A 13098-nucleotide genomic window follows, 5' to 3' on the forward strand; every position below is an offset into this window, starting at 1 on the left:
GAATTGATTCAGGTGCTGGTGATATCTCCCACAGGTGACAGGGAAGCTGGATCACAAAGATGTTCCCAAATTATATATCTACTAATGGAAACTTGTTTTTACCTGCCCTCTCTAATTCCCCCTGCTCAGTTAATCTATGAACATGGGTTGAATGATGTACTTAGATAAGCTACTTATCAAGACCTTAAAATTATTTTGGCTTCTAAAGACTATGCCTTCTGTTTAACTCAATTTACTTTATGAAATCTAGCAAATATTTATTGAATGCCAAGAGCCATGCACTGTAGACTGTAAATACGAAGACTTCACAGTGGTCCTCCAGCATTTACAATGCAGTGGCAGTCAGCATCAGTTAGAGGAAAAAGAACATGGTCACTTACGAGAATAAAAGGAACAGAGACAAATATTTACAATGTTGTTTTTTTTTAAATCTCCAGATGTTTTTCTGAGTAGTTAAGTGACTGTTCACCCAGAGTTTTAGACACTTCCCTTCTGTTATTATCAGCATTAATTAGAGCCAAGAGAGCAATGATAAAAGGTCGTGAAAATCACTGGAGGGCCATTTATCTTCCCACTTCTCTCCCTGATTGCCTCATCCCCCATAGGCCTGCAACTGGTAAGAAGAGAACTGGGTGACAGGGTTTGGGCCTATTATTCAAATCCATCAGTATAACTGAAAAACAACTCAGCTAGTGGATAGCTTGTTTCTCCTCCCTAAATGAGGGCAATCAGGCTTTCTAAATTCTCCTATCTTGAAATCCTGAATCTTCCATTATTCTTTGTTTTTTTTAAAGAAATGCTGACATACGGTACTTCCAAGAATTCTATCTTTTTATGAAACGTAACTAGATTCTGGAAGGCTACTCATATTATTCCAGTAGATTCAGTAGATCCTAAACTCATGCTCTTTTTTTTTTAATCTCATTATCACCTTATATCTCATCACCAAACTCAAAGAACTATTTTTAAAAAGCAAGAATTAGATGTGATTCTAATTTCTAAAATATTCAGATGTAGATTCTACTTCCAACTTCAACTTTTTAACCAAACCATTATTAAGAAATATGTTACTTTGTGTCCCTCCCCAATCCCCCCACCAGCTATACTTAATGATGTCTATAAACCTACTACGATTTGGAGCAGGCTTCCACATTCTCTGCCTTGTTCCTGATTGCCAGAAAAACAGCTTTTCACCTTCCTCCCACTTCCAGGCCTCTAGTAGATTAGAAGCATGAGCATGAAGTAATTTCTAAAAGCGTTTCCATTTTCTCTTTGCAATAGCTCGGCAGCGTATATTGGATGACAAGCAGGAAAAATGAGGCTGAGATTTTGTTTGAAAAAAGACAACAAAGTTAAAACAATCTAAAATTCTTTATCTTAAAGGCTACTTTTTTTATAAAATTATGAGGTAAATACAGATTGATAGGAGTAATAAAGAATCTATACAGCTTCATGAGTATACATAAATATTTTGTATCTAAATGTTATGAATAAAGAAAATGGCCAAAAGAGGCACCACATCCCGGAGGGTGGGCATAGTGTTGTCAGCACGAAGGGGGGATAAGATCTTAGGCAACTGATTATACTAATATGTCTTATTTTGTAGACTTCAAAAAAAAAAAAAAGCATGAAAATTTTTCAAAAAGTCACTATACAAATCAGAATCTAAATAAAAGGAAATTATAGATAGCATAATCACAAATATTGCAGACTTCTGCAAATCACTTAGTATATGCCTTTTTTAATTTATTATTTATACTTACCAAATTCAATGTATATTGCATATTTAAAAGGAGTTACAAAGAGACTTTTATGTATTAAAAAAAATCATCATTGGGCCTTTGAGATATTATTTTTTTAATAAAACACTCCAGTGTTGGCTCAGCAACTGTAGCTCAGCGGCTGGAGCACTAGCCACATACACCGGAGCAGGCAGATTCGAATCCAGCCCAGGCCTGCCAAACAACAGTGGCAACTACAATAAAAAAATAGCTGGTATTCTGGTAGGTGCCCGTAGTCCCAGCTACTTGGGAGGCTGAGCCAAGAGAATTGCTTAAGCCCAAGAGTTTGAGGTTGCTATGAGCTGCAACGCCATGGGCACTCTACCGAGGGCAACAAAGTAAGACTCTGTCTCAAAAAAAAAAAAATGGAGTGTTTTGTTCAAGACATTTTGAATCCACAAAGAGAAAAGGGGTTGTCCAGTGGCACATTTGGAGGGTCAATAAGCTAGAAGGGGCCCTTGTGCGAAAATGTTCTTAGAGCCATCAATGTAAACTCACTGGTGAAGCAATCAGTAATCTGTAATAAAACGGTGGCTTTATAACATACCACTATGATGCCCTATGTAGGATCCATTTTTATTATACGCTTACCTTATATTCAATATGTCCTAATACACAGTATTGTTCAAGGCCAAATTTGAATAAATGCTGATTGTTTCATATAAGAACAGGCAGACAGGGATATCTATGTATATCTACCAATATCCATGTGTCTAGACACATGCATAGGTGATACAGGTATACAGATATAAATATCAGTATGGATGCAGACATAGACATATCCCAGGTTAAAAATATAAATAAGTTCAAGGTGGGGATGAATTAGTGAAGATTAGTTTCACAAGTAGGATGTTGTACTACTTACCAACTCATATACTAGGTTGAAAGGATTAATTATAGGTGAATCAGATAGAAGGCATAAGCTAGCTTTTACGGTGAACAAGGCTGTATCAGAGAGAATCCTAGCACGTAGGTCTGTGATGCTGTTTACCATGGCATTGGCTCAAAAGTCTTGCCTTTGGTCTTGCCAGCTTAGCTCCAAGCTCTCTCTATATTGACCATCTCTCTCCCTCTCTCTCTTTCTGTAGTGCTGTGGTGTCATAGCTCACAGCAACTTCAAACTCCTGGACTCAAGCAATCCTCTTGCCTCAGCCTTCTGCGTAACTGGGACTACAGTCGTGTGCCACCCTGCCCAGCTAGTTTTTTTCTATGTTTAATAGAGATGGGGGTCTCGCTCTTGTTCAGGGTGGTCTTGAATATCTGAGCTCAAGCAATCCACCTGCCTTGGCCTCCCAGAGAGCTAGGATGACAGGTATGTGCCACCGTGCTTGGCCACTTCTCTTGTCTACGAGGGCCATAAGCTAGAAAGGCTGCTCAGGCACACCCTGGGCTGCTGCCCAGAGTGGCCACAGCCCTAATGGCATTCTAAGGCTTTGGCCCAGCACTGCTTTATACCAAATACACATTAATCTATATCTAATCTTCCTGAAGCCAACAATCTTTTTCAGACTTTACTCCTGTTAATGGCACTGATTACTTGTAATGTTATAAAATTTACAGATTTAATATGTTCTTATATTTTTATTTAAAAAAGATCAATGGGTATAATTATTCCAATTAATCAAAGTAAATACTGTAAGGCCAATCCACTTCCACACAATTCTATCTCCAGTTCCTGGGGAAAACATCATTAATTTTACTCTTGTTCCTTTCTGACACTTAGGAATTTTTCTGATTTTCGTGAAAATCAGATGACATTTATACACACACGCACGTTGACAACTTGCTCTTTTCTTTTAGAACTTATAATTAAGGTCAGTTTATATAGATTTACCTCATTCTCATATTGTTCCCTTTTATTAACTTATAGTAGTCCACTTAATCATTACCTTGCTGAGGATATTTCATTCTTCAAACGTGGTGCCATCACAAACGCTGCCGCTGTATATACTTTGAGCATATTCATATAATTTTAAGAACTTTTGCTCTCATGGCTTTAGAAGACAGACTTTTAGAATTGAGATTGCTGCATCGTAGGGTACCCTATGTAAACAACCTTTAAGAAATGCTGCCAAATTATTGGGGCAAATTTTGACTTCTTTTCCTTTATTGTAACCTTTTCCTTTGTAGACTCCAGCCCAGTTAATCAAGGTCTATGATGGAAACTTTCTTTGTAGTTTCATCTGCCATTTACTCTGACATGACACTCATGTAGTTACATTTTTTAGATCCTATTTAGACTCAAAATACATGGACACTGACCTTAGCTTCCTAGGATTATTTTAAAATACATATCAGCCCCTTATGCTAAACATTACTGCCATATTCTTCTCAAAACTTGTTTTATGCATCTCAGACCTCTATAATCTTCCACGAACCCCTACTGACTAAAAGTGAACCTTAATTGTGCATTCAAGATCCTTCACAATCAGGCTGCAATCCTTCTTACTTTATCCTCATTTCTCCTATTTAAAAATTTAGGAGAAGAAGAGAGAGAATGATTGATCTACTGTGATTCTAAGTTTCTTAGACATCTTCGTATGCTTTAACATTTTAATCCTCATGTCAATTTCAAAGAGAGGAAACTTATGGATTGGTGAGAAAACTTATTTTCCACCACATAGTCATAGCATCTAAAGCTGTGGTTCAAACTATAGTACATCTGACTGTTAAATGCAATTTCTTATTATCACACCATATTTCAGTTCAACCCAGTAAATATTTATTCAGCATACACTACCTGCAAAGTACTTTATAAAGTGCTGTCTTAAGAGGATTGAAAATGCACAAAGAATGGCACATAGCAGCATTTAATAATAGGCCTGCCCAGCCTTAGCTCCTTCCAGGTAGCTGTGCTTTGTGCCCAGTGCCCTTGACCCTGGCAATAGCTGATCCAAACAAAAGTAGATATTCTTGTTTTCCAGTGTAACGTAACAGACACCCTAAAACTTGGTGCCTTAAAACGATGACAATGTTTATTCCGCTCATGAATCTACACTTCAGGTAAGACTCAGAGGGAACATCTGTGGGAACACTTGAAGGCTAGAACTGGAAATCCTCTGAAATCTCGCACACTCACTTGTCTGGAGAGGAGTTCTGGCTGTCATCTGGGTCCTCAGTAGGAGCTGTCACCAGGAACAACTACCCCCAGTGACTCCCCACAGCCTTTATTCATCTCAAAAGGGCCAGACGAAAGCTGTTTTGGCCTTTTAGAGCTTAGCCTTGGAAAGCACTTAGCATCATTTTCACTGCATTTACAGACCTGACCAGGGGCAAGGGGAGAGAGGGATCCCCAGCTCATGAAGGAAGAGACAGTGAGATAGTGGGGCTGTCATTGGGACATAATTTGCCACAGCATCTACAGGTGTGCCAGGGATCTGTCATAGGAAGATAATCTGGCACAATTCTGTAGCTTAATTTAGAACAATTTAGAGACTAGACCAGCTGCTAGTGATTAACCTGGTAGGACATTATGGAGAAAGAAGAGAGAGGGCATGTGTTTGCTGAAGCCATGAGGCAGACGGAAGTCAGGAGTAAGAACAGGAGTCCTGTTCACCTCTACCTCCCCAGCAAAGCACAATGCCCAACACACAGTAAATACTCCAATAATGTGTCCTGTGAAGAAATTCACAAATGACTGAAAAGGAGGAACATAAAATGAGGGATTAGCTTGGATGGGAGAAGAGATTCTGCGGTGAAATTCCAGTTTTAGCTTCCCACTGAGATGTCTGAGGGACAGTTAGTGATGTGGATCTGCAGCTCAAAAGAGAGAGCAAGAATTAGGGGCAGGCAATTCATAATTGCTAAGTCATGGAAGAAGCCCAAGTGCCCATCGACCCACGAATGGACTAGCAAATTGTGGTACATGTATACTATGGAATATTATGCAGCCTTAAAGAAAGATGGAGACTTTACCTCTTTCATGTTTACATGGATGGAGCTGGAACATATTCTTCTTAGCAAAGTATCTCAAGAATGGAAGAAAAAGTATCCAATGTACTCAGCCCTAGTATGAAGCTAAATTATAGCTTTCACATGAAGGCTATAACCCAGCTATAGCACAAGACTTTGAGGAAAGGGCCAAGGAAGGGAAAAGGAGTGGGGAGGTTAAGGTGGAGGGAGGGTAATGGGTGGGGCTACAGCTACTGTGCATCTTAGAATGGGTACAGACTAAACTTATTAAAGGCAGAATACAAATGTCTACATACAATAACTAAGAAAATTCTGTGAAGGCTACGTTGAACAGTTTGATGAGAATATTTCAGATTATATATGAAACCAGCACATTGTACTCCTTGATTGCACTAATATACACAGCTATGATTTAACAATAAAAAAAAAAAAAGAATTAGGGGCAGGGCATAGGAGGCCTTGAACAAGACAAGTTTGTTTTTTTTTATTAAGTCTTTTGCACATAGATCATAAATACATTTATGCCAATTTCAGTGCGTTGATTATTTGTACAAATTGGAGTGTTTACATCATACTAATTAATATAGCTTTCACCTCATTTACCCAGTTATAACATTAGGACATTTGTGCTCTACACATGATAGATCCAACTTGTATTTGCAATGTGCTCCATAGTTGTGGTCCCTCTACTATCCCCAACTATTCCTCCCACCCCCTCCCCATCCCTTGCCCTCCCCTTCCCTCCTTCATCTTAGGCTAAAATTGTGTTTCATTTTTCATATGCAAATGTGAGTTATTATAAATTGGTTTCACAGTAGTACTGAGTACATTGGATATTTTTTTTCCATTCCTGAGATACTTTACTAAGAAGAATATTTTCCGGTTCCATCCATGTAAATATAAAAAAGGTAAAGTCTCCATTTTTTTTACTGCTACATAGATTTCCATGGTATGGGTATACCACAATTTGGCAATAAAGATATTTGCACCAGATTGTTCATTGCAGCTCAATTCATAATAGCCAAGTCAGGGAACAAGATAAGTTTTGGCTGTGGATGAGGCTGTCAGTGAATCTATGTTATTCAGGTGGAATGATGCAATGACACTAACTATAGGCTTTGAGTCTGAGCACCTGGATTTAATGTCTATAATACCTGCTTCACCACTTACTATATGTTTTCTTTTCTGGTTTTTTTTAGAGACAGAGTTTTACTTTGTCACCCCTCGGTAGAGTGCTATGGTGTCACAGCTCATAGCAACCTCCAGCTCTTGGGCTTAGGCAATCCTCTTGCCTCAGCCTCCGGAGTAGCTAGGACCATAGGCACCCGCTACAATGCCTGGCTACTTTTTGTTGCAGTTTGGCTGGGTCCGGACTTGAAGCCGCCACCCTTGGTATATGGGGCTGGTGCCATACTCACTGAGCCACAGGAGCTGCCCACCATGTGTTTTCTTTCTTTTTTTTTTTTTTTTTGTAGAGACAGAGTTTCACTTTATGGCCCTCGGTAGAGTGCCATGGCCTCACACAGCTCACAGCAACCTCCAACTACTGGGCTTAAGCGATTCTCTTGCCTCAGCCTCCCGAGTAGCTGGGACTACAGGCGCCCACCACAACGCCTGGCTATTTTTTTGTTGCAGTTTGGCCGGGGCTGGGTTTGAACCCGTCACCCTTGGTATATGGGGCCGGCGCCTTACCGACTGAGCCACAGGCGCCGCCCATGTTTTCTTAAGTTTAGTTACTTAATATCACTGTACCTCAGCATCCTGTTATAACATTGTTATAACAATAAAATGTAGTTCAGAGGGCTGTGTGTTAAGTGGTATAAGGCCTGTGAAGTACTTAGTATACAGACTGACATAAAATATAAAACAAAAATCAATGCACACTGGTTATCATAACTATTATTAAGTTTTTAAAAAATATCTGAAGTTTAGCAATGAACATAGAAATAGAAAATAAAATTGGGCATGAAGGCCTTATACAACCTTGTATAAAATTCCTTATGAAAGTCTGCAGTTACATTATTACTGAGTTGCCTAATATTAAATAGTTGCTGATCTGTCAATAAAGGGGGTGTGACTTGGAGAATAGTATTTTTTATATCACACATTCACAAAGTCTGCATTCTTTGAGACTATATTTAGTCTCACTATATTTAGTCTCCACTATATTTACATGTATTGTGTCAAAAAAAATGTGTATGCTTGAATCACATAAATTTGGGAAATGCTGGATTAAACAAAATTAAACAGGTATGTCCTTAGAGCCTATACTAAATGCATATACTACTCTGAGCCGTGGCTTGCAAAGATTTATGGAAACCACAGGGTGCAGGTATTAAGGAACAGGCTGACACAGATCTAGGTCTGCATTTTGTCTTTGTCTCTTCCTGTTGATCTGGGACAAGTTCTTTATGTTTTCTGAGTCTTAATTGTATTTTATATAAAATGAGGGGAAATTACCTAATGTATGGATTTGTGGTGAGGATAAAAAGAGGTAATGTCAATAAAACACTTAGCACACTGCCTGGCATGTAAGTGCTCAATAAAATGGCTGTTATTCTTATCTGGTCTTTAGCAAGTTCACCTCTTGCTTCTTGTCAATAATTCTTTCCTTGGACCGCAAGCTTCTATTTGCTTCTTTTAAGAATAATTTTTTAGAGCAGTTTTAGATTCATAGCAAAATTGAGACGAAGGTACTGAGATTTCTCTTTTATCCCCTGTCCACATGCAAAGCCTGTACCTTAACATCCCCCCAGATTGGTGTATTTGTTACAACTGACGAATCTGCGCTGACAGATCATGATCATGCAAACTCCATAGTTTAACTTGAGGGTTCATTCTTGTACATTCTACATTCTATGAGTCTAGACAAATATGTACTGATATGTATCACACCTATCCACCATTATAGAATTATACAGAGTGTTTTCGCTTTCCTAAAAATCCTGTGGAGCTTCTTTTTTAAAAACAGTTTTATTATGACATAATTTATATACCATACAATAGTTTACAGTTCAGTGGTTTTTTTAATATATTCAAAGTCACCCATCACCAAATTTTAAACATTTTTCTCAGCCCCAAACTACATACCTATGCAGTCACTCCCTATCTCCCCCCCATATCCAACTTAGGCAACTACTCATCTACTTTGTATCTCTGGAAGTTTACCTGTTCTGGACATTTCATACAAATGGAACCATGCAATATGTGATCTTTTGAGACTAGCTTCTTTTATTTTGCATGTTTTCAAGGTTTATCCACATTGGAGCATTACGTCCATACTTCATTCCTTTTTATAGCCGAGTAGTAGTCCTCACAATAATAAACCATACTTTACTTATCCATTCACCTGTTAAAAGACATCTGAATTGTTTCAACTTTTCTGATATTATGAATAATGATGCTATGAACATTTTTTAAAATTTTCATATAAGAACATATGTTTTCATTTCTTTTGAGTATATATATACCCAAGGGTGGAATTTCTGGGTCTTATAGAAGCTGTATTTTTAACCTTTCAAGGAACTGTTACCTAAAGTGGCATTTTTATATTTCCACAAATACCCTATGAGTGTTCCATTTTCTCCCCATCCTCTCCAACACTCGTTATTACCCATCTTTTTCATTTTATCTATCCTAGTGAATGTGAAATGGTACCATATTGTGGAATTAGTGTGCGTTTTTCTAATGGCTAATGCTGTTCAGAATCTTTCCATGTGCTTATTGGCCATTTGAATATCTTTGCTGAAGAAATGTCTATTCAGACCATTCAGATCATGTTCAACATTTTGGGTTTTAAGAGTTAAAAAAAATATGTTCCAGATGTGTTACGTACTAGATATATAATTTGCAAATATTTTCTTCTTTTCTGTAAATTATCTTTTCACTTTCTTGATAGTATTATTTGCAGCACAAAAGTTTTTAAAGCTTTTTAACATAACTTATGGAAGTCCATATTTCAGCATTTATTTCCTACAATAATATTCATCATGGGAGACTTTCAATGGGAGACTTGGCCTTGTACTTCACTGATGAAAGTGAGGCACTCATCATGTAAAGATCCTCTACTCTTGACCCTTTCTGCCACACAGCTATAGACCTACATGGGCATCTATTCTCACCTCTCTCCTCTGTCCATTGTCTTGGGAGGAGGAGCACTTCTGGTCAAGATTAACACACTAACTCAGTTCTTGTCCCCATCTTCTCTCTCCCAGGACATTGTTCCATCACTTAATCCCCCTCTTTCTAGATCTTTAACATTTCCTTCAGCCCATGAACCAGCATAGCTTTCTTTCTCCCATTTTGAGAAAAAGCAAAACTTCTCATGATCTGCATCCTCCAAATATACATCTATAGGCATAGTCTCTACCTAGAACTTCACTTGGATGTTCTGCAGATATATTTCAACACGACACGTCCAGTACTAAACTCCCTTCCCCACTCCATATCTGCTTCACTTCTTGTATTTCCATCTTCAGATAATGGCACCATCATTGCACAGAGCAGGTCTTTGCAAACCTGTCCCCATGGGCTGAGAAAGCTGAAAGGCTGAAGAAAGAGGCTGATATTCCAGTTTCTCAGAAAGAAACATTTAGTAGGGACTTAAGAACAGAAGCTGTGGCTCGGTGCCTATAGTTTAAGTGGCTAAGGCACCATCCACATGTACTGCAGCTGGCGGATTCAAATCCAGCCTGGTCCACCAAACAATAATGACAACTACAAAAAATTGCTGGGCATTGTGGCAGGTGCCTGTAATCCCAGCTACTTGGGAGGCTGAGGCAAGAGAATCACATAAGCCTAATAGGTGGAGGTTGCTGTGAGCTGTAACGCCACAGTACTCTACCCAGGGTGACAGCTTGAGACTCTGTCTCAAAAAAAAAAAAAAAAAAAAGAACAGAAGCTATGTCTTGAATTTTCTGGGCCATAATGAAAAAAGATGGTGGATCCCTGTACCATTACCCTCCAGACCCAGGGCATATATACCATAGGCAAGAAAAGTGTAGGACAATTGAAGTTGACCTCTAGGGAAAGGGGAAAAATGCTATGTGAATCTTCCTATGAGCAGAATTTTGGTCTAGTTTTTTTTTTATTTTTTAATCTAAGGACAAGATTTATAGTAACAGTAGATTAATCTTAGAGGCAATCTCAAAACAGGGGTTAATCAGAAGTCAAAATGTCAGATAAACACCCAAGATGGGGTTGTTTTATCCTCCACAATCATCCACCACTTACCCAAATCACACTAGACTCTCGGCTATGCCAAGATGACACTTCCCAGGGTCAATAAATCATCTTAGCCTCATGGGTTTTACCTCCCCATCTGTATCACACTGCACATCACCTTCTTGAACAAATGTCCTTATTTAGTTATTTAGCATCTCTCCCTGAACTGATGTATAGACTTCTTTTTTTAATTTAATGTAAGACTTCCAACTTGTCTTTTCTACCTCCACTTTTGCTACCCATTAAAATTTGTCCTCTATAATACATCAAGAGCAATTTAAACAAAACCTGATACTTTTTTATCATTCAAATAGAAGATGAGAATTGTCACCTTATGAAGTAACATGCATTCCTGGTTATGTGACTTTTGACAACTCTTTTATTCCTCCTTAGCCTCTGGCATCTCATTAGTGAAATAAAAAATGATAATGCTTAGTCTTAGAGCATTGTGAGAATCAGCTGAGAAAATATTTGACATAGTAGGTGCATGACAAATGGGAGCCCTTACTTACATGACAAGGGGATCATGTCATCTTCTGGAGTATCTCTGAGCCTGCAAAGAATACTGGATGTAAGTGACCTGTGGGAGGTCCAACTTAAAGTCAAGAGTATCTTGCAGAACTCTTGAGAACAATGATTGTGGTTTCCTTCCCTATAATATGAGATTTTTGTAAAAACTGGAAGAAATAATAAGACAACATACCTAAGAGGGTGGCTGGCATGGTATAGAAAGTAAGCAGCAAAAGGCTGGTCCGGTGGCTCACACCTGTAATTCTAGCACTTTAGGAGGCTAAGGCTGGAGGATTATTTGATCAGGATTGTTTGTTTTGTCTCTACAAAAAAGTAGAAAAATCAGCCAGGCATGGTGATGTGCACTTGTAATCCCAGCTATTTGGGAGACCGAGCCAGGAGGATTATGTAAGCCCAGAAGTTTGAAGTTGCATTAAGTTGTGAGGACACCATTGCCTTTTACACAGAACAAGACTCTGTGTCAAAATGGAAAAAAGGAGGAAAGAAAGAAAAGAAAAGAAGCAGCAATAAACCCAAGGAGAATTAACTATGCTAAGAAATTGGCCCCTCTTTTGGTCTAAGCATTGCCCATTACTTGCTTGCTAAAATCTGCTTTTTAAAAATTCTGTAACTGTTCTATCCAAGAGTGTGCATTTTTTTTCTTTTTTTTTTGGTGCCCGTGATGTTTAAGTTTTCTCATTCTACAGGGCAGCTAGCAATAGAATAACAGGGTTATCTGGGGTGTCTGTTTTTCAACGTCAGCAGCAGTTATGCCCAACAGACAAAGTTCTGTTGACCTTTAGTTTTCAGAGGTCAGTTCAGCTTTCAACTTCCCAGTCACAGTATCTCTCTTTCTTGCTGAGTACAGGCTGACATGGATCCCAGTTGCTCCTCAGAGATTCAGCAGGAGATCCCGATGGAGGAGGATAATGCCCAGAGAGAGGAGCCCAAGGACAATGGTGATGGTGATGTGCGACACTTTGGTGAGATCTCTTTCAGTGTACGCCTCATTATCAGAGGTTTTCAGTATATATTTACAAATATTTGGTCCATCATAGTGATTGAGAATGAGCTGGCATTTTTCAGTATAAAACTGGGAGTCCAGAAAGTACTGAGGCTGGCAATCCTATCCAGAGCTTTGGTCACGTGCTAACTCACTGTTTCTTACCTTGCCGCAGACATGCTAAGTTTTATTTAGCCCAGATGTGGACTGATAGCAGCTGACGGGGGGAGGTGTTTTCCAGTGACTCAGCAGTCATTCAGGAATCCAAGCCCACACCAAAAGGGATGTGAGGGACACAGAGACCAACATGGAGGTTTTAGGCTCTATTAGAATAGCTAACTCTACCAAGGAGGCTCCAATTCAACTATTCATAATTCACAGGATTTGTGGTGATGGTTGAAATCTTAGCAAAGGGTTCCCCTGATACTTGAAAGGAAAAAATATATTATTTATATTTTTATAATATGTATATTTCCCTCATTTTTTATTATGCCTCAGATGATCAATTATCGAGGGGGCTCAGGGCTATGCTTGGATATCTGGTTTCAGTCCCTCTCCTTAGTGTTCCCTTGTGGTCTGGTCTCTCTCTCGCTCTCCTGTCTTACTCCATTGCTCTGTTGTGGAGGCTGGCAAGTTTGACATCTGTAGGGAGTATGTATCTTGAGCAGA

At 38.8% G+C, this 13098-nt stretch overlaps 1 protein-coding gene across 18 annotated transcripts in view; it reads left to right on the forward strand.

Moving 5' to 3' along the window:
* The window catches only part of PHLDB2 (pleckstrin homology like domain family B member 2), a 234988-nt gene that overhangs the window by 104956 nt on the left and 116934 nt on the right, over positions 1-13098 (forward strand). For 15 of the 18 annotated variants that reach the window (XM_053565833.1, XM_053565832.1, XM_053565838.1 and 12 more), the window contains one exon: positions 12295-12409. The exons of 2 other annotated variants lie outside the window; for them this stretch is intronic. In XM_053565833.1, the coding sequence (XP_053421808.1) occupies positions 12301-12409 (109 nt within the window). In that variant the 5' untranslated portion in view covers positions 12295-12300. Of the gene's footprint in view, positions 1-2869; positions 3094-12294; positions 12410-13098 lie in introns of all 18 variants that reach the window. One more of the 18 variants, XM_053565835.1, reaches the window with a different exon arrangement.

Source organism: Nycticebus coucang, chromosome 16 (genome assembly GCF_027406575.1).
Source record: "Nycticebus coucang isolate mNycCou1 chromosome 16, mNycCou1.pri, whole genome shotgun sequence".
Classification (NCBI taxonomy): Eukaryota; Metazoa; Chordata; class Mammalia; order Primates; family Lorisidae; genus Nycticebus; species Nycticebus coucang.